This window comes from Schistocerca cancellata, chromosome 5, assembly GCF_023864275.1.
Source record: "Schistocerca cancellata isolate TAMUIC-IGC-003103 chromosome 5, iqSchCanc2.1, whole genome shotgun sequence".
Lineage (NCBI taxonomy): Eukaryota > Metazoa > Arthropoda > Insecta > Orthoptera > Acrididae > Schistocerca > Schistocerca cancellata.
This window is the reverse complement of record NC_064630.1, coordinates 30372263-30399684: the sequence shown is the minus strand read 5'-3', so window position 1 is coordinate 30399684 and position 27422 is coordinate 30372263. Positions and strand designations below refer to the sequence as shown.

Below are 27422 nucleotides of genomic sequence, written 5' to 3'. Positions count from 1 at the left end.
GTCCACTCGTAGTAGCTCTCCAGGAAACAAAGCTATGCCCATGTGATCGTATTGACTTGGCACACTATACCTCTATGCGTTTTGACTTACCCCCTGTGGCAGGTATTTCCGGCTCATGGAGGGGTTATGTTGCTGGTCTGGGATGATATCTACTACGATCCCATCACATTGCACACCGATCTGCAGGCAGTTGCCGTCGGAATTACTCTCCCCACTTTCACATTTTCCATTTGTACTGTTTACACTCCATCATCGTCTACCGTTACTAGGGCAGACATGATGAAATTATTGCTCAGCTACCTGCACCATTTTTGTTGACTGGAGACTTCAATGCCCACCATCAACCATCACCTTTGGGGCTCTCCAGCATCCTGCCCGAGAGGCTCCCTGTTAGCAGACCTTTTCAACCACCTCAATCTTGTTTGCCTCAATACTGGTGCCCCTACTTTTCTTTCGGACACAACTCACACCTATTCCCATTTAGACCTCTCTATATGTATTACCCAACTTGCAAGGGCGACATTTCAGGATCAAAACTTCGCAAGCTGCAATAGTCAGGTCGCACACCTCACGGAAGTCATTCTCACTGCTGCTGAAAATTCCATCCCTCATACTACTTCTTCTCCACATCGCATACTGGTCCCCTGGTGGACCGCAGCATGTAGAGACGCTATACATGCTCGTCGATGTGCTTTACGCACCTTAAACGCCACTGTACGATGGTGAATTGTATTAATTATAAACGATTACATGCGCAGTGTAGTCGTGTTATTAAAGAAAGCAAGAAAGCCAGCTGGGCTGCTTTCACAAGCTCCTTCAACAGTTTTACTCCTTCTTCTGTTGTCTGGGGTAGCCTGCACCGGCTATCTGTCACTAAGGTCCACTCACCAGTTTTTGGCTTAATGGTCGCGAATGGCGTCCTTGTGGCCCCTGAGGATGTCTCCAATGCCTTCAGCCGAAAACAGGCAAAGGAGGCAAGGCCACCTAACTTCCGCGCCTCGAATCGTGAAAGTTATAATGCCTCATTCACCATGCGGGATCTCAAAAGTGCACTTGCCCGGTCACGGTCCTTCGCTCCGGGGCCTGATTCTATTCATATTCAGATGCTGAAGAACCTTTCTCCTGCGGGTAAAGGTTTTCTTCTTCATACTTGTAATCGCATCTGGATTGAGGGTCATGTTCCCACATGCTGTCCCGATTCCTAAGCCGGGGAAGGACAAACACTTGCCTTCCAGTTATCGACCCATTTCCCTTACCAGCTGTGTCTGTAAGGTGATGGAACGAATGGTTAACTCTCGTTTGGTTTGGCTGCTCGAATCTCGATGCCTACTTACCAATGTACAATGCGGATTTCATAGGTGCCGATCTACGGTTGACCATCTGGTTATCGTGTCGACCTTCATAATGAATAACTTCTTGCAGAAGTGCAAGACAGTGGCTGTGTTCTTTGATTTGTAGAAGGCTTACGACACCTGTTGGAGGGCGGGCATTCTCCACACCATGCATATATGGGGCCTTCACGGTCTCCTCCCTCTTTTAATCTGTGCATTTTTAATGGATCGAAAGTTCAAGGTATGTGTGGGAGTGTGGGATCTGTCCTGTCCGACGCCTTTTGCCAGGAGAATGGGATGCCACAGGGCTCAGTTTGAGCGTCGCTCTCTTCGCCATAGCGATCAATCCAATAATGGGTTGCCTCCCAGCTGATGTATCAGGCTCCCTTTTCGTGGACGATTTTACCATCTACTGCAGCGCGCAGCGTACATGTTTCCTGGGGCGCTGTCTTCAGTGTTGTCTTGACCGTCTTTACTCCTGGAGTGTTGCCAGTGGCTTCTGTTTTTCTGCCGAGAAGACTGTCTGTATTAACTTCTGGCGCTACAAAGAGTTTCTCCCACCGTCCTTACATCTCGGTCCCGTTGCTCTCCCATTTGTGGAGACAACAAAATTTTTAGTTCTTATATTTGACAGGAAACTTAGCTGGTCTCCACATGTGTCATATTTGGCTGCCAGTTGTACCCGTTTCCTAAATGTCCTCCGTGTTCTCAGCGGTACATCGTGGGGAGTGGATCGAACCGTGCTACTTCGCCTATATCGGTCAATCGTCCGCTCAAAGCTGGATTATGGGAGCTTTTTATACTCCTCTGCACGGTCGTCCATCTTACGCCGCCTCAACTCTATACAACATCGGGGGTTATGTCTTGCGATCGGAGCGTTCTATACTAGTCCGTCGAGAGTCTTCATGCTGAAGCCGGTGAATTACCATTAACCTACCAGCGCGATATACTGCTTTGTCGGTATGCCTGTCAGCTATTATCGATGCCCAACCACCCATCTTATCATATCTTTTTTGACGACTCTCTCAACCGTCAATACGGGTTGTATGTATCTGCCCTGCTACCCCCTGGAGTTCGCTTTCGTCACCTCCTTCAGCAACTTGATTTTCCACTCCCTGCAACCTTTCGAGTGGGCGAGAGCCAAACGCCACCTTGGCTCCAGGCTCAGGTTTGCGTTCACCTTGACCTCAGCTCGCTCCCAAAGGAGGTTACCCCAGCTTCGGTATACCGCTCGCGGCTTGTCGAACTTTGTTCGAAGTTCATTAATACAATCTTCATTTATACAGATGACTCTAAGACCGATGACGGTGTCGGGTGTTCTTTTATTGTCGGGGCACACAGTTTCAAATACCGGCTCCGTGGCCATTGTTCAGTCTACACAGCTGAGTTATTTGCCCTCTATCAGGCTGTTCTTTACATCCACCAACATTCTGCTTATGTCATCTGCTCTGATTCCCTGAGTGCCATGTGGAGCCTCAGTGATCCATATCCAGTTCACCCTTTCGTGCACTGGTTCCAACGCTCTCTTCAGCAGCTGGTGGACGACAGTTCTCTGGTTACCTTTATGTGGGTTCCTGGCCATGTCGGTATCCCTGGGAACGAAGCTGCAGATGCCACGGCCAAGGCTGCGGTCCACCAGCCTAGGACAGCCTCTTGTTGTGTGCCTTCAACTGATTTTAGCAGGGTCATTTGTCAGCGCATTTTATCGCTGTGGCATGCTGATTGGTCTACACTTACTGCAAACAAGCTTCGGGCCTTGAAACCTCTCCCCACGGCTTGGACGACCTCTTCACGCCCTTCTCGGCGGGAGGAGGTCGTTTTGGCCCGGTTACGGATTGGACACTGCCGGTTCAGCCACTGCCATCTGCTGACGGCTGTGCCGGCACTGTTCTGCCCATGTGGGCAATTGCTGACGGTCCGCTACATTTTAACGTCCTGTCCGAATTTTAATACACTGCGCATTGGTCTTGGCCTGCCATGTACTCTGGATGAAATTTTAGCGGATGACCCAGGAGCAGCTGCTCGCTGTCTTTGTTTTATCCACTTGACGAACCTGCCTAAGGACATTTGATTGTGCTGTTTTCTTTTAATCCCTTGCCTGTTAATGTGCCTTTTATAGTGTTGTCCTTTTAGTTGCTGTTTTAACATTGTGCCTCGCAGTACATTCATAATTTAGTCTGGGCACTAATGACCACTGTAGTTGTGCACCCTAAAACCACAAAACCACAAAACCACTGCAGTAGTAGCCCTTGGGAAGGCTGAGCGAGGCATGTCATCGACAGTTCCTGTGTCTCTGTATCTCCTCCATGTCCGAACAACATCGCTTTGATTCACTCCAAAATGCCTGAACACTTCCCTTGTTAAGAGCCCTTCCTGGCACAAAGTAAAAGTGCGGACGCGATCGATCCGCGGTATTGACCCTCTAGGCATGATTGAACTACAGACAACATGAGCCGTGTACCTCCTTCCTGGTGGCATGACTGGAACTGATTGGCTGTCAGACCCCCTGTGTCTAATAGGCACTGCTCATGCATGGTTGTTTACATCTTTGGGCGGGTTAAGTGACACCTCTGAATAGTCAAAGGGACTGTGTCTGTGATACAGTATCCACAGTCAACGTCTATCTTCAGGAGTCCTGGGAACCAGGGTGATCCAAAACTTTTTTTGATGTGTGTATTTTTTTTATGTTGATGTTTAGAATCTGAGCCATATTATGTTAGTGTACTACAAATTTGTTAATCTCCCTACTAATATTATGTTGATTTTGTTGCCTGCAACACACAGAAGCTGCAAGGGAGTGATACAAAATGACAGCTGACATCAAAGTGTGTCTAAAACAGAGGTATATCATTGAATTCTTCACAGATGAGCAACTTAGACCAGTTGAAATCCACCAACACTTGTCAAAGATGTTTGGATATTATACAGTCGATGTGAGTGATATGAGGTGGGTGCAGCATTCCAGTAGTGGTGAAAAGAATGTGCATGACAAGCCATGCCCTGATCACGCCTCCCCTCATAATGAACAGTGCCTTGATCAATTACGTCCAAGGAAGTGTGTGCACAGCTGAATGTCAGCTGTAATACTTTAGACAAGACGTTATGTAACCTTGGTTATCTCAAATTTTGTGTGGTTGGGTCCTGCAGATACCAAAACATCACTGAACGGAAATTTGTCGGTGCCAGTTGCTCCACTATGAAGCTGAAGATGACAATTTTCCGAACACCATCATCACCAGAGATGAGATGTGATGTGATGTTACAAACACGAGTTGGAGTCAAGAATCTGACGCACACCAGTCTGAAAGCTCAAATTTTCAGAATCTGGCAAGAGAAAAAGACAACCTCTCACTTGCAGCACAGTAATGCCAGGCCCAACAACAGTTTTGGTACTGTGTAACTCGTTGCCACATTTGGCTGAACTGTGTTACTACTTCCATCCTACAGTCCTGATTCAGCACTCTCAGGTTTGCAGCTCTTTGGGCCTATGAAAGATGGACTACTCAGCCAGCATTTTTCCCATTTGTGTCGTTTGTGGTGCATACGAGGGTAATCCCAAAAGTAAGGTCTCCTTTTTTTTTATAAGTACATAGACCTGTTTATTTCTACAATGGTTTACATCAGTTTACAGCTTGAACATTTAGCATAACCACCATTTCTGATGATGCATTTTTGTAGACGCTGTGGCAGTTTTTGTATGCCCATGTCATACCAGCTCGCTGCCATGCTGTTTAGAAAGTTATGAACCTCTTCTTTCACCTCGTCGTCGGATCTGAATTGCTTTCTGGCCAAATGTTCTTTTAACTTAGGGAACAGGTGATAAGTCACTGGGTGCCAAGTCAGGACTATAGGGTGGGTGGGTGATTATGTGCCACTGAAACTGTTGCAGGAGAGCAACGGTTTGCCGAGTGATGTGTGGGCGAGCGTTGTCATGAAGAATGTGTACGCCCTTGCTCAACATTCCTCTTCTCTGGTTCTGAAGTGCCCGTTTGAGTTTCTTCGGAGTCTCACAGTACCTGTTAGCGTTAATTGTGGTCCCAGTGGGCATAAAGTCGATCAACAATACCCCTTTCCGATCCCAAAAAATGGCATGATTTTACCGGCAGACTATATTTGTTTGAATTTCCACGGCTGTGGTGAAGAAGGATGCCGCCACTGGCGTGGTTGTTGCTTGGTCTCAGGTGTAAAGTGGTATGCCCAGGTTTCGTCACCTGCAACAATTGAGTCCAGAAAGTTGTCCTATTTGCCTACAAGGCGGTGAAGAAATGTGCGGGAAGCATCAACTCATTGGTGCATGTGATCCTTAGACAGCATGCGTGGCACCCATCTTGTGCACACCTTCCAGTAGTTCAATGTTTCCGTTAAAATTCTTCGAGCCGTGCTTCGTGAAACCTCAGGAACCAATGTGCAGAGTTCATCCAGGGTGATCCACCGGTCTTCATGCATGCTTTGCTCAACCTTCAACACTGTCTTCTCAGAAATTGATGGTCTCTCACTCCTTTGTTCGTAGTGAATTTCGGTCCGATCAGCTGCAAACTCTCTACACCACTTACGAACATTTTTGACGTCCATGCACAACTCACCATACACTTCCGTCAGTTGGTGATGGATTTCAATCGGCGCAGTGCCCTTTGCATTCAAAAACCAAATAACTGCGCGCAATTCACACTTGGTATTAACATCCAATGGGAGCTCCATTCTCAATGTCTGGCAAGCAAAGACTGAGCGCCTCAGCACGGCGTGCTCATGTTTACACACAGTGCGTGAAGCACTCTTCATGACAATGTGACCAACTGCCACACAAACAGAGTTCTGTACTTATAAAAAAATAGGAGACCTTACTTTTGGGATTACCCTTATAAATAGCAGTCCTAGGGATTGAATGATCTACAACAGCCTCATAATAGCTTTGTGGCAGCTATCAGTAATTGCATAAGTGATTTGTTGTTGCTGTAAACAAAATAAGAATGACTCGAACAAAAGCCAATTGCTGTATGGTAAAAACATGCTGCATTTGTAAAAGTTGCAGAAACCCAGGAGAAAGGGCCTGTTGCCAACTTTAGCTCTTGTTGGTGTCAGCAGTGCATCAGCCCCTTCCTGTACGCTGCACATCAAGCCAATCCAATGCCACTTGTGTCGCAAATGTGTAAAAATAGTGATCTGAAAATAATTATTTTTATTGATAGTCTGTAACACAAGTATATGAAAAATTTAATGCTGACACTGTCTTTTGCATTTTAACTACAGATTAATTATTATTGTGGACATTTACAAATATACCTTCAGGGGACTGGCACAGACTTTCATCTGCAAAGTGGTTATTACAGCAAATATTTGTGGGAAAACCTGTGAAGTCTTCCATGACAGATTTGTTGTATTAAATGTTCTCAGTCCACTTCTCACATTAATTTTTGAGGCAAGTTGAGCTTTCAACAGTATTCACCACTGTCATTGTCGGGAAAGCAACTGGCTGCCCAAATAACGGGATTACACATATTTAACTTGTGTAGTGGTGCCCACTGCGACCATAGAGTACGTTGGCACTAAAAACAAAATTTCATTTGAAGCAATTACACAATGTTAATATGGGACATACTCCTATGCAGACTCTCGGTATCAAGTGTCCGCTGAGTTCACAGCCTCAAACAGGTTTTTGTACTTATTCATTAGTCTGTGTTGAGCAATCATTAGGCTGTGTCCAACAACAGCAGATTTTTCTATATATCTGTACTTTTTATGTGTGTGATTTTCAGTGAAGCACTTGGAAACAGTTCGAATAGATTGTCACATGTAGCTACTACCACATTCCCGTGTGATGTTGTGAACACCTAAAACTCTGAGGTCATAGCTACCCTCCACAGGGCACAATGTATCTAAGATAACAAAAAAAATAAAAAATATGCTGTGGGACAGTTGAATTTAGAAATGATTTAGCAGTCATGTTTGCATTATGTTCCCCTCCTCTTGTTGGGAGTATTACTGTAGGGAACACCTCAAAGCTGGGCACTAGTCACTCGTATGTGCCGCTGTTAGTATTTTTGAGATGAAATTAATATTGAAATCGGCACGTACAATGACTTCCCAATATTTTTACTACGTTTTATTAATTCTGTCTCTAATTGCTTGAAGCTCTGAAACTCACTGATCAGCCTATTAGAGCATGGCTGTATTGTCATTTTCCCAGAAATAGCATACTGTGGAACTGTTCACAATACTTTTTAGTTTGGTTGCAAAAACTTTTGTATGTATGGAATAAGAGATATAATGCTCGTTAAATCCGTGTTTTCTTCAAGTTACATGCTTCCTGATTAGTGCCAGACTAACACTGCATCAAGGAACATGAAAGCATTGCAAAAATCTCTTCAAATTTTGATTGATCAGCTGCTGAAAACTTCTTTTGCACAGTGAATGGTTATGTTTACTCAGATAGTTGTTTGTATTCCATTCTGAATTTCTGTCACTGCATCAGTCTCAAAGTTAACAATATAATGAAGTGTTGAAGCAAGACACACTGTTACAAAGAATTCCTAGATCATCTGCTAAACCTCATTTGCATTAGGTTTACCTACGATTTCAGTGTTCTCATTGATAGGAAATAACATTCTGTAAAGGAACAAAAAAGCCAAGATGGTTATTGTTGCCTATTAGTCCTCACTCATTTATTATAACTTTACTAGTATTAAATCTTTTTATTGGTATAAAATATGAAGAATGGTAATTTGAAAATATCCCTCCTCTATTGAGCAGGTATTCCCAGACATGAGTTCAATGAATTGCAATGGTAAATCAGCAGTACCTCCTTGGATGGCGAACCTAATAAAGAGGAGAAAGCTTCGAAGAGTTAAAACTCAACTGTATTCAACACTTTATCATATTAATACATTGTGACCTAATTACATACGACAAGTTAAAACTGTGTACCACATAGTGGCTCAGATCTAGTTCCCTACCTTTTGTAGGCAATGCACAATCTAGTTTTATATCCAAAATAGGGCAACGAACTGATTCAGAACTTTTCATCAGATTCTCTGCATTCCCTACGAAACTTCTCAGGGGCATTCCCATGATGCTTTAGTATAAATATCTCAGGAAAAATGGGTATTTCAGTAAGTAAAGCCTCTAGTAACACTAATCTCCATGTATGAGTCACTGAGAATCTCAGTTCATCAGTTGATTTATGCCTTAGAAATGTGGGGAAATGACATTTCAGGATCACACCAAGTTCATTCTCTGTCGTAGGTCATTTAGTATGCTCTCCATACTTCATAGATATTGTAGTTAATGATCTGCCCTCACGCCGCCCCCCTCTCCCCCACCCTCACCCCAGTGACCACTACCCCAACTGTATTCTTGTTGCGGCCTCACAATGATTAGGTTATTATTCAGGAGTGAGTCAGTTGACATGATTTACCAAGTCTGTTGTTCATTCATACTGAAATCATTACATAAATGTAGAGGAAAACAATGAATAAGTGTTTTGGGTCACAAATCGTGAATTTTTTTGACAAATTTCCGTTTCAGTTCAACCCTGTTGTCTCATATTTTGCTAGTGAATGGATTCCATTCCATAATTAAAATTCTGAAAAGTCTACAAAATACTGTATTTACTCGAATCTAAGCCGCACTTTTTTTCTGGTTTTTGTAATCCAAAAAACCGCCTGCGGCTTAGAATCGAGTGCAAAGTAAGCGGAAGTTCTGAAAAATGTTGGTAGGTGCCGCCACAACTACCGTATTTACTCGAATCTAAGCCGCACTTTTTTTCCGGTTTTTGTAATCCAAAAAACCGCCTGCGGCTTAGAATCGAGTGCAAAGTAAGCGGAAGTTCTGAAAAATGTTGGTAGGTGCCGCCACAACTAACTTCTGCCGTCGAATATATGTAGCGATTCACATGCATGCTTTTCAGGCACAAAGATAAATACTGGCGCCGAAACCTCTGCGTCAGTAAATAAATAAAAAAAAACGATGGAAGACGAAATTATTTCTCCGCCCCGAGTTTCGACCACTGCATTTTCATACATTATCCAACGAAGTAAATACAAATTCCGTATTGTTAGTCTTCGAATGTAGCAACATTTCAATGTACTGTACTACGAAAATCCGACTGGCAAGACTGTTTGGGATGTTTGTCAATATGGCCAACTCTACGTTCTGAATTTTTTCTACCTATGAGAAGAGATGGTTACTAATAGGAACTTTTATGAATTGTGAATCACATGCAGTATTCTCTTCACCATAAGAATAATACGTATATAAACATTTTGCCATGTATTCTTTCGTGTTTGCTGCTATCTCATTTAAATCCTGTCCGCTTAATAAACTACGAAACTAGAGTGAGACAACAGCAAACGCCGAAGAATATACATATCATTTCATGTTTATATTCGTATTATTCTTATGCCTAATAGTGATAGTCAAAAATGAAGCACGTCAATTGACTAGATTTTTAAATCTAAGATGACTAATTTCTGTGCAGAATGTTATGTACTAAAGAGACGTCGGCAAAGATTTTCAAACAGAAAAATTTTCGCTAAACTCTCGTTCAGAACATCTTCTATCATACGCAGTCTATTATTTGGTTCTTGTTGATCGTCAAAGAAAGCAGCAGTGTTAGTAACAACAAATAGCAGTCTCTTGCCATTGTTTCGCTAATGAGACGATGTCTCTCTTTTTCTTTTTTTAATTGTAAGCGGCGGTAGTGCGCACAAAAGCAAGCCACGCCGCGAGCTGCGGCAGGCCGTAAACACTGATTATCAGAATGCGACAAACAGTGCATGACACAGTACAGTAATGCATTTTCAGCTTAGAGTGACGTAAACACCTATAACAAAGAGAACGGCACTTATAAGATCAAAGAAAAATAAGCAATCGATCCAAACCAGACGAAGCACGTGAAAAAGGAAGGGTACCCGTATAATTATGGACGGAGCGCCTGACGCATAGCTATGGCTACCTGGTAAAGCCTAACTGCTTAGCTTACTACGCGAACCAAACTACTGTAGCTGTATCGTCATTCATTCGACCTAAATTGTGTCTTATATTACAATGGACCAACTTTGTTTCGATTTGGAGGTGCGGCCTAAAACTTTACTCTCCCCTTGAATTTCGAGTCTCATATTTCTGGTGCGGCTTAGATTCGGGAAAATTTTTTTTCCTTGATTTCGAGTCTCATTTTTCAGGTGCGGCTTAGATTCGAGTGCGGCTTGGATTCGAGTAAATACGGTAGTCATCCACAGCTGCTGTAGCCCATTCATTGAGCTCAAAATATTTTCCTGCAATAAATTTCTGTATATGATGAAACCGATGACATTCTGAGAGTTCAAAGAATGGTGGATATGTTGGATGTTTTGGTAATTCAAGCTTGAATTACATACCAATGATCAAATAACTTTTGTGTGCAGATGTATTGCCCTGGATAAAGAGGATTTTCATTTTCTATAGAAATCAAGATTATAATGTAATCAATGAGAAGAATTACTATTGCATCCTAGAAAATACTGACCATAAACTTTGGCTCTTTGTTGGAGCATAGCCATAGCCTTTAAGCACTGTTGCTACTGTTTTGTATCTGATGTGAAGTGGTGGTCCCAAGTCTCATCCACAGTAACAAATAGGCATACAAAATCAGTTGGATTCTTTTTGAAACTGTCCAATCACTGCTGAGAAACTCATTTTTGCATTTGTTGTCATCAGTATTTAACAAAAATTGTACACACCATGCCCACAGTTTCTCAGATTTAATGTTTCATGTAAAATGTGTTATTCTGTTTCTTATGCTATACCTGTAAATCACTTGTGGCAACCGTGCTGCAAAAATGAGTGAATGGACCAGAGCCACTCACAGCCAGCCCAAGTTAGCTGCGTCAGATATCCGTCGATATGCATGCCTGCCACTTGGCAAAATACTGTCAACTTGGGGTGCGGGTCAGCAAAAAAAGCAAGTGCAGCGCAAATCAAGCCACTGTACAGTGCAGAGATGTTTTTTGAGAGTCTGCAACTTCACTCTACGGACCGCTTGTGTCGAGCTTAGTGCAAGCTCGCCACAAATGCATACAGAAGTTTGTTTGGCGCTCTCCATTCATTTCCGCCTTTGCTTTGTCACATCTGCAGAATATGTGGTGTCCCGAGAAAAAGGTTTGTTTCGTTCTGGACAGGCGTCCACAGTTCTCTTGTGCTCATGCAATCAGATGACACGCTTGTCACTGTGGAGTGTACACCCTCCAAGATCGGTGTTTGAAGTTAATCGACATTGCGATCTGATTTCATTTTTCCCACTTCTACATTTACTCATTTGGCAGCATAGATACATTTTCGGCAAGTGTACTTATCAGTTCCCATTGCCACACAATCACAGTATCCTACATCCTGAACAAAGTGTGTGCGGGTTTGACAGTAAAGTCAACTCACTGCCCGACTGACATGCAAGCTGCAGTACTCACACATTCCTGCTTCACTCTTTGTACGCAGCAATGTAAGTGTTAGCTCACTCGTGGTTCCATATCACTCGCACCTAGTGATCACATCGTGGTCATCAGTGAAGTGGGAACGTGTAGGTATCACCACTTATATGTCAGTCGTGCAGTGAGCAGAATTTCCTGTCACACCAATGCACTTTGTTCAGGATGTAGGCCATGGTGACGGTGTGGCAAAAGGAGCTGATAAGTCAAAAATGTATTTATTCTGCAAATGAGTAAAACTACAAGTGACAAAAATGAAATTGGATCACAGTGTCTATTAACTGTTGATCACAATAACTGTGTCTGCATAACAGTTCTACTTGAACACCAATTTCGGAGGGTGTACACTCCCTGTGACGAGCGCATCATCTGACCACATGAGCACATGGGAACAGTAGACGCCTGTCTAGAATGAAAAAAACCTTTTTCTGGGGGGCCAGGTATTTTGCAGGTGCAACGAAGGAAAGGCGGAAACGAACAGGGAGCACCAAACAAACTTCTGTAAGAGTTTGTGGGGAGCTAGCATTAAATTCAACCCACATGGCCCACGGATTGAAGTTACAGACTTTCGAAAAATGTCTCTACTGTATAGTTGCTCAGTTCACACTGCATGTACTCTCTCTCTCTCTCTCTCTCTCTCTCTCTCTCTCTCTCTCTGTTTGTTTGTTTGTTTTTATTATTTTTTAATTTGAAAACTGCACCTGTGAGTGCTACAAGTTGCCTACCGGCCGGTATGCACACCGACAGACATCTGACGCAACTAACTTGGGCTGGTTGTTAGTGCCTCTGGTCCGTTCATGCACTTTTGTGGCACAGCATTGTGGTATTCTTGCGTTCAGAGAAGTATGGCCACATTTGAATTCAGCTGCCTATTCTTCATTGTTATAAATCGAGGGGCAGACTCCTTATAAAGCTTTTACAAATGTTCAGTGAATTTTCATTTTCATTGGTGATTATAATATTTGTGTGTGCAGCACCACAACAAAAACAAAATTTCATTGATTTTATTTGAGAAGATAGCCTGTGACCTGGTGAAATTACACGTGACAATTTGTATGTAAAATAAAGGCAACCAATTACCTATATCTGATTAATGTGTGGCACACAGAAACAGGCAACAGAAAAACGTTTATACTAGCTTTTGAGCTCTTGCTCTTTCTCTAGTAGAGTATACAGATTCACACATGCAACCACACAGACACCCAAACTCACATGCTTGTGGACCCAGCGTGATAATTTGTAATGAATAGCAGTTAGTTGGTGCTGTGAAGGTTCGAAGTTAATCTACATGTTGTCATCTTTGTTTTACGGCCTCTTTTTTTTTTTCCACAATCACAGTATTACAAACTATATAGGTTATACCAACTCCTGTGACTGTAATAAAAGTCTTATTAAGGTCAAATGTGTTTTGCTTTTCTAAACCATCTTCATTGATTGCTGTGACATAATGGCTTTTCTTACATTTTTCTTTGCTAGGGTCGTGAACATTATCATGCTTTCACTTACTTCTATAGACAGTATTAAATTATCATCATTACTTATAATTTTTTATATCTTATGTCATTCTTCATGTTGTTTACACATATGTGGTAGATTTTAGCACACAGCATATCACATATGTGCAGAGGGACATGAAGAGTGATATAAGAAATAAGGAAATAGTGAGTAATGGTGATATTTTTTATAAATTTGATACTGTTTATGGTAATAAGTGAAAGCATGAGAACTGTTGGTGGTGATCTTACCGAATATAATTGTAAGAAAAGCCATACTGCTACAGTAAGCACTGCAGATGTTTTAGAATAAATCAAAATGCATTTGATCTTATGAAGACTTTTATTACAGTTGCAAAATATGGTATAACCTATATAAGTTGCTAAGTTAATCTGTCTGGAAAAAATAGCAGAGGCCTAATGTCGCAGCAAGTTTTGACAAGACATCCTTCTGAAACACGAAGACTGGCATTTTCATACCCCTACATGTATCCTTATGAAGCTGTCGTCTGTTTGGTAAAAGATGAATGTGTAAGTTTATTAACAATGCCACTAACTCACTTTGCTATATTCACAATTTTGTGAGCCAAATCAACTCTTGCATAGGCAGCTAGTACATGTTCTATTGTAAATACGCACATCACACTTTCTCTGTTCACAGTAGCACAAAAGATTCCATAGTATTTAAGTCTGAGTACTAAAGGCTTCATTTTTCCCTACACTAAGTTCTCTAACATGTGTAAATGTTAATATTCTCCTATCTTACTCATAAGTAAGATTTATGATTCCTTGAGATGTAGTGAGGTCTGCAGATTTTCTTTTTTCACATTATCATTCTTCTGTTCCAGTTACACACACCTCAGCAGTTCTTCCCCAGCTGTCTAATTTGGTCTTCATTAAGTTCTTTAAATGCCCATTCCTTTGTGAAGACACAAAATTGTATCATTATGTGCTACATCAGTATTGGAGAATTTTTATTTCTTATGTCATTCCGAATGATAGTGTTATAAAAAGGATTTACAAATTTATTTAAGAAAGGTGAATACCTGTTTAATGTGTTCACTTGACTATCAATATTTCCTACAAAATTGAGTTTTGGTGACCATTCTTACAAGTAGTTGTAATTTCTATCTCAAACGTTAATATTTTTCTTTCAGCAAACCTTCATGACAGAGAAACATTGGTGGTGGGCTAAATTGTGTGCTGGACCAGGACAAAAACATGGCTCTCATTATCTAATATTGCTTCAGTTTTCATTGCCTGTTTTATGGATGTGTAACAGAAAACCCTGGGTGCATACTTATTATGATTAATCATATCTTGGGAGAGTACATTTTCTAGTCATGCTTATACTTTCCATTCAGTTGCAGACTTTAAAAACTGTTTCTTTTGTTGTTTTTGTTTAACTTGTTAGGATTAAGATTTTTAATGGGGATTTTTTAAATAAAAATTCTGGAAGTGTGTAGTATATTTGTTTGCCTTAAGTGTGGTCATATGATGGCACAAACTTTGGATAAGAGAGAGAAAGTTCCGAGTACTTTAAAGGAGATTATTTTGAGTACAATTTTTGAAAAGATCATGACAGGCTATAAATTCATTCTAGATGTTGCAATATGTGAAGCATTTGCTGTGCTCATTGAGTCCTGTCTCCAGCACATGAAAAGATAAATGTGGTATTCTTGTAACATAATAAATAAGTTGAGAAATGAAACATTTATTTTATTCTTCAGGTTTCATGTAGATCTTCGCCCCTTCCCAATAATTCTTCGTATTGATCGTGAGCTTGAGAATCACCCAGCTTTCAGGGCAGCACATCCATCCAACCAACCAGACTGTCCACCAGAAGCTACAAAATAAGTAATCATTTATGTAATTGAGAAGTGTACTAACTTCCACAAATAGTTAAGACACAGTCATACCTGTATAACCTACAGACATTATTTCAGTTTTAAGCTAATCTGATATGAGAGATTAATGGATTAGACTCATCATATTATTTTATTTTGATGTGAGCCTATGCTTTTTAGAACAGTACTATTGTAAAAGCCTCTTTGTATCATTTGAGGCTATCTTCCAAGAAAATATGTTAAACAACACAGTAGATGAACTTACATGTCTCTTTAGCCTTAGTGCAGCTTGTAGTTTTGTCTAATGAGTAAAATACAGAAACAATTTATAAGACTGATAATTTGTGTTCAGAAATTGCGATAGAATTTCCTGCATAGTGAATTTGTAAGACACATTTCTGTAAGAAATTTTTTAACAACAGTGTAAAGCGTACAATACTGTTTTAATACCGTAGTACACACATTGCATGTTATATACTATCAAGCCACATAATAGATGTTGAAATAGTTCCATATGTAGCTACTCCCATCTGAAAAAGTAATTATGGTTTGTATATAAAAATGTAACAATATGTACATACATCATGTATGTCTATTATAATTTTGTTAGTGATTATGACTTTTGTAATTTTGTAGCCAGTGATTTTTTTCCTTGAATATTTCTTTGTGCTTTACATGGTTGTCCCTTTCTGTATTAACATTAATGTTAATTTATACAAATTTGTCCAATGAGATTGTATGTTCATTTGTTTTTAAATTTGTTTGCCCACTTGGAAGCTGATATTTTTTGTTATTTATTCCCCATTATTATTAGTATTGTGGAATGTTCTGGTGCACAATGTCTCAGTGCTTCATGTAACGTAAAGTGCGACTTAATACAAACCTTGAAAATGCTAACATATGAATTGAAACCGTTGTAAGATTAATGAGTAACTGTCCTTTATCATGGAAAATAATATCTTTGCATAATAGAACAGTCATTAAGTGCGGTTGTCAGTTTATACTTCTGTGAGACATTTTCCATATGACGTTTACAATAGAGATGGAAATTTTGGCTGAACTTGTTGAAATTTACAGAAAGATAGTTATACTTTCTGTTGTGTAAATGTTGTTTCAGTTAAACAATGGAAAATCCAGGCTGGAATAATGACAGTATTATGAAAAGGATAGATTGCTAGTCACCATGTAGTGGAGATGCCGAGACAGTGATAGGCACAACAACAAGATTGCTAAACAAGTAAGCATTCCGCCAAAAGACCTCCTAAAACACAACCTCGATCACTCAACCATTGTCTTTGGCTGCTAGGCCTGACTGCAGGCCTTTTGGCCAAAATTTAACGTGTGCCTATCTCAGCATCTCCACTACATGGTGAGTAGCAATCTATCCTTACATAATATTTTTGTTTCAGTTAATGTCTCTCGTAAGCCTGAGATATTGTTTCTACCATGTTAACTGGTAAAGAATGGTAATGTCTTCAAAATGGACAGACAGGTGCAAGCATAACACCCCCCCCCCCCCCACACACACACACACACACACACACACACACACACGCGTGGATTAATAAACTGAAATAATTTCTTGTTTCGTTAACACCTTCAGAGGTTTCAAGGGTGCATTTTATTATTTTACCCATATACTATTCTCTTTCTTAACATTGCTTGTGTAATTAACAAAATGTTTGAAAAGTACTTTCATTACTGACCAGAAACAGACAAATGTTAAAGGTAACATAATAACTGATTTTTTGAGATGTACTTAAAATATTAATTTAAAATAGGTACATTTTTTAATGAATTTCAATTGGTAAAGTAATTTTATTAAGACTGCTTATCTGTGTACAAATTGATGCATTCCAATTATATTTTTAGGGGACGGACTGAATCTTATCGTATACATATATTATATACATATATATTTTGTTGTTAAATGTTTTAAAGATATGATTGGTGTAAATATATACCTGTTTATTACACACAAATTTTATTTGATTAATATTTGTATTGCCTTTTTTTTCTTTTCTACTGTTTGTATTCTTTGTAAAATTAAATTGTATCTTGTTATAATATGTAAACTATTCCTTTGTGTAGCCTGTTGCATCTTGGTCACATTTATTAATTCCAGATTACTGATAATAGATTTCTGATTTCCCATTTGAAATGCTACTGAAAGCATTTGTGGGCGAACTGCTTATGCTGGCTCAGCGAGATAAGAGAAATCATTATAAAGAAGGAAATATAGTGACCAGTGCATACATAAACATATTCCTATTGTAGTAGCACTCTGGAAACCATATTGTCAGAATCAGAGATATCTTCAGTTGAAATTATTTCCACATAACATTGTTCTAATCTATAGAATTACTAGAATGGTAGCCATGCATTAGGTCTTTGAAAAGAAGACTTGTAGTATTTTCTGAAGAGCTGATAGGAATTTTACAAGCACAAGGGTTAGTTAATTGTTTTGTCTCCTGTCAGTTTTGTTCCTTGATGCATTGATAATACTGCTCCAAAACACTTGTGCCTGAACCAACATTGTACTCTCGTCAGATCTGCCACTGATCATTGCCTGTCCTCTTTACCACGCAAACAAGTCACCAGCATCCACGTTCTGTGATGAGGCATGGGCACCCAATACCTTGTTGCCTACTCGTAGTTTCACTGACCTTCAACCACTTTCGGTAGGTCCTTACAACAATAGCAAGGGAACAGCTTTGCCATTTCCCAAATGCTCATTCCCAGTTGCCAGGCCATAATAATCTGCCCTTTGTCAAATTTGCTTATGACAGTGGATTTCCCCCATTTGTGGTCCTTATCATCAATAGAATGAGTCCCCTTTTGCCTCTGGTGCACTTATATGCTTTACTTACAGAGGTATGTGCCCACTACACCACCAGGCAGTCTCCAGTCATCTGGTCATAATGTGTGGGGGAGTTGTCATTAGGAACTTCAGTGTATAAGAACTTAGTTGCAAATGATTGGTCTACATGTAAAATCTAGGTTTTTGTAACAAGTCACATATGTTTGCATTTGACATTTTTCAGTATAGACAAATTCTTCTTTGTAACGTTTAATATTTTATTAGTAATGCAACATCTTGCATGAATAGTGCTATGCATTTTTTCCACTTTTGTCATCATAATGTCAAGTGTAGTATTGAATACGTATGTTTTTAGGCTTCTGCTCAGAAAAAAGTAGTTGTACGTAGTTTAGGAGATTAGTGCAAAATTTTGTTGAGCAGATAATAATTACACTAGGGTAGAATAATCATAACAAAGTACATGATGGCATTATGTCGATGTAGTTACCCAAGAAAGAATCTTGGTGACACCTTAACTGTTTCACATTGGGACAACAGCAATACAACATGTCTGTCACATCGCCTGGTGCAACAGAATGCTTGTCGATCCATGCAACTTGTGTCATAAGATACAAAGGAAGATGCACAGCCACACAGCCTGGCTAAAGTACTTTTTTTTTTTTATCTTGGAACATGACAGCTTCGTGGGTTTACGTATTGAATTGAACTCTGATCCCAAGTGCTAATTATCTGTCATAACAAAGCACTTCTGTTAATGGACCTGCAGAATACTAATGACCTGTTGGAATAAATCTTCAATTATTGGTCAATTATCCTTATAGCTTCTCAAGCCCAGTTACCATAAAATATCCATCCTACTTAATCATTGTCATAATAGCACATAACTTCCCATCAGTTGAAATGCAGTGCATCAAACAAGTCATAGCACTTGTGTACTAATCTTGTGGCTGCTGTCAGAGCTTTCAACCCAAGATGTAAATGCAATAACATTTTGAACTTTAATCCTTTTAAATTGAAGTTAATTTTTTTACTGGTTCACTTAGAAGATAAGGATATTCTGCTTTCAAGCATTCCTTTGTTCCCCTCAAAAGTTGAAAAAAAAATCAAAGCTCATACTAGCATTAACTTCATAGGGGATGAGGGGAGACAAACTTATTTCACAGTTCTCGTTTCCCACTTACCAACAAGAAGTAAGTATTTCATCCACTCTTCAGAATAACTCGCAAATTCACTGAATGATGTAGGATTTATTACTTCACATATACATCAGACTGTCATCACACGAAGCACATTACATACTGAATCATTTCATGTTACATAAATGGATTTCCTTTTATTTCTTTAATTTACATTATAAAAATCATCCATAGTGTGGCTCAGAGTTTTTCCAGTTGACAATGGCAGATTCTTCTACACGGGGATAGCTGTTACGCAAGTGGCTATAGTGACCAGAATACAATCTCTGGATTTTTTGTTTAAGACACCACCCATGCTGTTTATACCACCCAGAGGCTTGCTATGTGTCGAAGAACTAACATTTGGAGCTTACGGGCAGTCAATGCCATCATTGTCAGCACGGGTGTGGTATTTTATGGGTTAGGGATGCTCGAGGATGATTATCAGCATCCGGTATGAAAATTAGTAGAAACGAATGTGATAAAAGAAATAAAAAGCAATCAGAGATAAAATTACACCCAGTCTCACCCATGCAGTCACACTAGTTAACATCATTTAATATAGTGTTACTTATGGCCAGATGTTCTGAAACTGTCAACCAAAATACAAGAGGAAAACAAAATAGATTCGCAGCATTCCATTTGTGTGTCTGGAAGGACATATGCCATGACTGTGCTGAGGACTCTACTAGACACTGCTTGTTGTCTGCCTCTTCCTTCTGTCCATCAACACATGACACTGTACCTCAACAGCGAGGTGATAGCATGAAGGGGGATGGCACACGGAAGCATCAACATTTTCTTAGCAATGGATAGAAGCTTGGGTGTTGCAACAATAGAGTAAAAACTACATACATTGTACCAGAAGAACTGAAGAAACAGTGACGTTTTCCCCATCCACTGCATGGCACTGTTTTCATGTAACATGAACTTGAATTTGGAATATGTAAATGTATCTAGTATTGTGGTTGCTGAAAGCAGAAGGTTGTACATTAAGATTGGTACTTTATGTATAAAAAATGTAACAAAAGCTCATAGTGCTTTAGGTTAATTTCACAATGAGTTAACAGTAGGCTGTTTTACAGTTTCTCATTGACATACACATTTTCATAATGGTCATTTAAGAGCAAAAAATTATTCAAGAGCAGGAGAAATGAAAATATATTCCAGCTGTTGAAGTGAGCAACTTGTGTGGCATAGCTGTATTAAAAAAGAGAGGGACTTCTAGAATAGAGTAAATCCAGAAATATCAATATCCCAAATTCTAACATTTGATTCTGGTACCAAGCATACATAGTGATGAACAGTGTTTCATAAGAAACATACGTCGCAATACTTTATTGTTGTGACATCATTTAAAAATTGCATGTAAAAGTGCAAAAACAAAAAAAAAAATCAGTTGCTGAAGGATGAGCCACTCATTCTCCACAACAGCGTTCGTCCATACATTGCAAATGTCTTATCTGAAAATCTGTAAGAATATAGTGAAGGTTTTTATAGCCCGGCACTGAGTTTTTGACTTATTGTGAAGACTGAAACAACTAATGCATGGACTTGGTTTGCCACCCCTTGAAGAGTCCTCTGCCATCGTTATGTGAACCATCCAATAGATGACCGGAAGTGGTGTCTTCGATGGTATTTTGCTAAATATCTTGGAGAAAAGGAGGCACATAAATGGTGGGTGAATGCGTCAGTCATAACCCCCCCCCCCTTTTACACACACACACACACACACACACACACACACACACACACACACACACTCACTCACTCACACTCTCTCTCTCTCTCTCTCTCTCTCTCTCTCTCTCTCTCTCTCCCTCTCCCTCTCCCTCTCTCGCTCCCCTCCCAACTATGCGAGAGGGTAATTAGGAATGTATTACTTAGTGTATGTAAATGTCAGTTTGGGTTATGGTCACTATGGTAAAAAACATTCTAGACATAGAAACAAAGCGTATGTTATGTTTATGAAAAGTGACCAGGCTTAAATCCAGAAATGAAGCTTAATCTAGAAATCTGAGACAGTGCCAGGCGTAGCAGACACGAACTTGTATTAGTCGTGCACAGTGGAAGGAAACCACAATGCCACGCAACACCCTGGCATGAATTTGTGGAGAGAGTCTCTGTGTATCAGCAAATCACCAAAATTGTTCATGAAAGAGGAAATCCTTATCAAGAGGGGACAGTTACTAATGTTCTGCAATTGTTCATTGACAAATGCTCATGTTAAATCATTCTATACAGAATTTGTGGCCAAGTTATCCCCTATACTTACCTTGATATGTTGTATGTCTCTTACACAAAAAACTGTGCCCCAGTAGTTAGGAAAAAAATCACAGGTCACTACCATCCGATCTCCTTGACAGCCCCCCCCCCCCTCCCCCCCATGTCAACCAGCAGCTCAAAAAAAAATCAGTCATGCAAAACCCAACTTGCACTTTTTCAGCATGAAACACTGAAAGCTATGGATCAAAGCAGTCAGATGCAGTATTTGTTCACTTCCAAACATCATTAAACTTGATATCATATCACTGTTTATTATTGAAGTATGATTGTATAAGGTATCAAATAAACTTTGTGACTGGACTGAGGATTTCATGGTGGGTAGGATGCAGCATGTTATCATATAAAGAGGGTCACTGACAGATGTAAAAGGAACTTCACATTTTCTCGAAGAAAGAGTGTTGGGACACTTGTTAATGTTGTGTATTAATGACCTGGCAGACAAAATTGATACTAAACTCAGACTTTTTGCAGATGATGCAGTTGTTGTAGCAGTGGTGGTGGTGGTCTTCAGTCCAGAGATGGTTGGCTGCAACTCTCCATGCTACTCTATCCTGTGCAAGCTTCTTCGTCTCCAAGTAACTACTGCACCCTACATCCTTCTGAATCTGCTTAGTGTATTCATCTCGTGGTCTCCCTCTATGATTTTTACCCTCCACGCTTCCCTCCAACACTAAATTGGTGATCCCTTGATGCCTCAGAACATGTCCTACCAACTGATCCCTTCTTCAAGTCAAGTTGTGCCACAAATTCCTCTTCTCCCCAATTCTATTCAGTACCTCCTTATTAGTTATGTGATCTACCCATCTAATCTTCAGCATTCCTCTGTAGCACCACATTTTGAAAACTTTGATTCTCTTCTTGTCTAAGCTATTTATCGTCCTTGTTTCACATCCATACATGACTACACTCCAAACAAATGCTTTTAGGAGAGACTTCCTGACACTCAAATTTGTACTCGATTTTAACAAATTCCTCTTCTTCAGAAATGCTTTTCTTGCTATTGCCAGTCTACATTTTATATCCTCTCTACTTTGATCATCATAAGTTATTTTGCTCCTCAAATAGCAGAACTCATCTACTACTTTAAGTGCCTCATTTCCTAATCTAATTCCCTCAGCATCACCCGACTTAATCCTCATTTTGCTTTTGTTGATATTCATCTTATATCCTCCTGTCAAGACACTGTCCATTCCATTTAACTGCTCTTCGAGGTCCTTTGCTGTCTCTAACAGAATTGCAATGTCATCGGCAAACCGCAAAGTTTTTATTTCTTCTCCATGGATTTCAATTCCTACTGCAAATTTTAGTTTTGTTTCGTTTACTGCTTGCTCAATATACAGATTGAATAATATCGGGGATACACTACAACCCTGTCTCACTCCCTTCCCAACCACTGCTTCCCTTTCATGCCCCTTGACTCTTATAACTGCGATCTGGTTTCTGTACAAATTGTAAATAGTCTTTCGCTCCCTGTATTTTACCCTTGCCACCTTCAGAATTTAAAGAGAGTATTCCAGTCAACATAGTCAAATCTCTCTATAAGTCTACAAATTCTAGAAACATAGGTTTGACTTTCCTTAACATATCTTCTAAGTTACATATAATAAAATATCTCTGAAAAAACAGCATAAATTTTCTGTCAGATATCAATAAGATTTCAAAGTGATGCAAAGTTCAAACTTGCCTTAAATGCACTTAATGAAATGCAGAAATATAGGATGTGAAGATGATGATGTCAGTGAGTCACAAAGGGAATCAGTCAACTCATACAAATACAGTTTCTACGGATATGAAACAGAAAGTTCACATCAGCTCAGTCATGCGTAAAGCAGATGGCGGCCTTTGGTTCATCAATACGACACTGGGAAAATGCAGTCAATCTATGAAGGAGACTGCTTATGACACACATGTGTGATCCATCCTAGAATAGTAGTCTAGTGTGCATAATTCTTACTAAATAGGATTAACAGAAGATGATGTCAAACATATACACAGAAGGGTAGCATTAAGTGACACGTTTGTGTGACCCATGGGAGATGTCATGAAGATGCTGAAAGACTTACGAAGTTCTAAGAACTGTTAATGAGGAATTTAAGAAAATGCTGCATACTCCTACATAAAGTTCTCAAAGAAAAGATAGAATAATTATACTCACAAAGACATGCAAGCAATCATTCTTCTTGTGTTCTGTATGGTAATGGAATTGGAAGAAACCCAGATATGTGCTACAATGTGAAGCATTCCGTGCCATGCAGTTCACAATTATTTGCAGAGGACTGATGTAGATATGCATTAGTGGCTCATCATGGTTGAAACCTGAAATTGATAGCAATGAGATTTTTGGGGAAAATTTAAGTGTCTATCAGAAGGATAGGTAAATGGGAAATGGAGAGGCTGTATTTGTCGCAGTAGACAAGAAACTCAAATCCACCGATATAGAAATAGAAGCTGTGTGTGAGATTGTTTTGACGAGACTCAGTATCAAGGGTGGGCACAAAATGATAACTGGATCCTTCTGTCGCCCACCAGACTCATCTTCTGATGCAACTGAAGACTTCAGATAGAACCTCAGTTCACTTGTATGCAAGTTCCCAATCATACTGTAATCATCGGTGGAGACTTCAACCATCCAACAATTAATTGGGAAAATTACAGTTTTGTTAGTGGTGGGCATGATAAACATCCTGTGAAACTTTACTAAATGCCTTCTGTGAAAATTACCTGGAAAAGATAGATAGAAACTGCACTCATGATGGAAATACGCTGAAAAGCCAAAGGAACTGGTAAACCTGCCTAATATCATGTAGGGGCCCCACAAGCACACAGAATTGCTGCAACACAATGTGGCAGGGACTTAACTAATGTCTGAAGCAGTGCTGGAGGGAACTGGCACTATGAATGCTGCAGGGCTGTCCAAAAATGTATAAGAGTACGACGGAGTGAAGATCTCTTCTCAACAGCACATTGCAAGGCATCCCAGATATGCTCAATAATGTTCTTATCTGGGGAGTTTGACGGCCAGCGATGTGTTTAAATGCAAAAGAGTGTTCCTGGAGCCACTCTGTAGTAATTCTGGACATGTCCTGCTGGAATTGCCCAAGTCCATCAGAATGCACAATGGACATGAATGAATGCAGGTGATCAGACAGGGCGCTTACGTACTTATCACCTGTCAGAGTCATATCTAGACATATCAGGAGTCCCATATCACTCCAACTGCACACGCCCCATGCCATTACAGAGCCTTCATCAGCTTGAACAACCCCGACTGACATGCAGGTCCATGGATTCATGAGGTAGTCTCCATACCCATACACGTCCATCCCCTTGATCCAATTTGAAATGAGACTCGTCCGACCAGGCAACATGTTTCCAGTCATCAACAGTCCTGTATCAGTGTTGACGGGCCCAGGCGAAGCATAAAGCTTTGTGTCATGCAGTCATCAAGGGTACACGAGTGGGCCTTCAGCTCTGAAAGCCCATATCGATGATGTTTTGTTAAATGGTTCGCATGCTGACACTTGTTGATGGTCCTGCACTGAAAGATGCATCAATTTGTGGAAGGGTTGCACTTCCATTATGTTGAACGATTCTCTTCAGTCGTCGTTGGTCCCATTCTTGCAGGATCTTTTTCTGGCTGCAGTGATGTCAGAGATTTGATGTTTTACTGGATTCCTGATATTCACAGTACACTTGTGGAATTGTTGTACGGGAAAATCCCCTCCTCATCGCTACCTCGGAGGTGCTGCATCCAATCACTCATTTGCCAACTATAATACCACATTCAAACTCACTTAAATCTTGATAACCTGTCACTGTAGCAGCAGTAACCAATCTAACAACTGCACTAGACACTTGTCTTACACGGGCATTGTCGACCACAGTGCCAGATTCTGCCTGTTTACATATCTCTGTATTTGAATATGTATGCCTATACCAGTTCTTTGGCACTTCAGTGTATATTGGATCTAATGGCAGCAAACAGACCTGACCTCTTTGAGGATGTCCACATTGAAACTGGTATCAGTGATCATGACGCGGTTGTGGCAGCAATGGTTACCAAAGTACAAAGGGTGACTAAAACAAGCAGAAAGATATAAATGCTGAGTAAACTAGATAAAAAAATCAGTAGTGTCATATCTCAGTGAGGAACTTTAAACTTTCAGCACAGGGCAGAAGCAGATGGAGGAATTCTGGCTAAAGTTTAAAAGACTAGTTGAGCATGCACTGGATAGATATGTGCCCAGTAGAACAGTTTATAACGGGAGAAAACCTCCCTGATATACAGCCACTGTAAAGAAACTTTTAAAGAAACAGAGATTACTGTATAATAGGTGTAAAACAAAGCATAGGGCTATAGGAGGAGAGGTGCTGATAGAAACACATTTGGCTGTTAAGAGGGCAATGCATGATGCCTTCAATGACTACAGTAGCAGAATATTGGCAAATGATCTTTCACATAACCCAATGAAGTTCTGGTCATATGTAAAGGCTGTTAGTGACACCGAAGTTATAGTGTCCAGTCCCTAGTGAATGAGACAGGATCTGAAATTGAGGGTAACAAAACAAAAGCTGAAATGCATAACTCCATTTTCAAATGTTTCTTTACAAAGTAAAACCCAGGGGAATTGCCCCAATTTAATCCTCATTCCATTGAAAAGATTAATGAAATATGTATTAGTGTTAGTGGTGTTGAGAAACAGCTGAAATCATTAAAACTGGACAAAGCTCCAGGCCCTAATGGAACCCCTATCAGATTCTATACTGAATTTGCGGCCGAGTCAGCCCCTCTTCTAACTATAATCTACTATAGATCCCTCTTACAAAAAAACCGTGCCCAGTTCTTGGAAAAAGGCACAGGTCACACCTGTCTACAAGAAGGGTAGTAGAAGTTATCCACAAAACTATTATCCAATATCCTTGACATCGATTTGTTGTAAATCTTAGAACATATCCTGGGCTCAAAGATAATGAAGTATCTTGAACAGAATCTTGATAAGATTTCGTGTGGTGCAGAATTCGGCAACTTGCTCTAAATGTTCAGAAATGCAAAATTGTGCATTTCACAAAATGCAAAAAAAAAAAAAAAAACACAGTATCCCATGACTACAATATCAATGAGTCACTGTTGGAATCGGCTAACTCATACAAATACCTGTGTATAACACTTTATACGGATATGAAATGGAATGATCACATAGGTTCAGTTGTGGGTAAAGCAAGTGGAAGACTTCAGTTCATTGGTAGAATACTGGCGAAGTGCAATCAGTCTACAAAGGAGATTGTTTACAAATCACTTGTGCAACCAGTTATAGAATATTGCTCAAGTGTGTGGGATCCATACCAGATAGGACTAACAGGGGATATTGAAAATACTCAGAGGAGGGCAGTATGAATGGACAGGGCACAGGTTTGTTTAATCCATGGGAGAGTGTCACAGAGACAATGAAGGAGACACTTGAAGACTATCCTGAGAAAGTCTATTAATAAAGTTTCAAGTACCTGCTTTAAATAATTTTTCTACGAACGTACTACAACCCCCTATGTTTCGGTCACATAGGGATCATGAGGATAAGACTAGAATAATCACTGCATGCACTGAGGCATTCAAACAATAATTCTTCCCGCACTCCAAACATGAATGGAATAGGAAGAAACCCTAATAATTCGTACTCTCTGCCGTGCACATCACGGTGGTTTGCGGGGTATAGATGTACATGAGACTCAGTCTACACCTGATCTGAACAAGTCAACTGAAAACCTAACACCAACTCATGACTATTGTTTCTCTGGCAATGGGTAGCCTAGAATTTACTATGATTAAGGGATAGGCTTCATTTCATGATTAATTCATGGTCACCTTTTGTAAATGTTAGACTTTTATCTCAGGATCTCTGAGTACCATGTTGAATTAATGTCAACATCGGGTAATCCATGCATACAGTGCTTAAGCTTAACTGAATCAGTTAGTGCTACGTTTACACTGGGACATGTTTTGGAAATATTTATTCTATT

At 40.0% G+C, this 27422-nt stretch overlaps 1 protein-coding gene across 1 annotated transcript in view; it reads left to right on the top strand.

Annotated features, from left to right (window-relative positions):
• Positions 1–15368, top strand: part of LOC126187398 (probable maleylacetoacetate isomerase 2) — a 58752-nt gene extending 43384 nt beyond the window's left edge. The window contains exon 7 of the mRNA XM_049928457.1: positions 15009–15368. Within this exon, the coding sequence (XP_049784414.1) occupies positions 15009–15135 (127 nt within the window). The 3' untranslated portion in view covers positions 15136–15368. The remainder of the gene's footprint in view (positions 1–15008) is intronic.
• The last annotated feature ends 12054 nt before the right edge of the window (positions 15369–27422 follow it).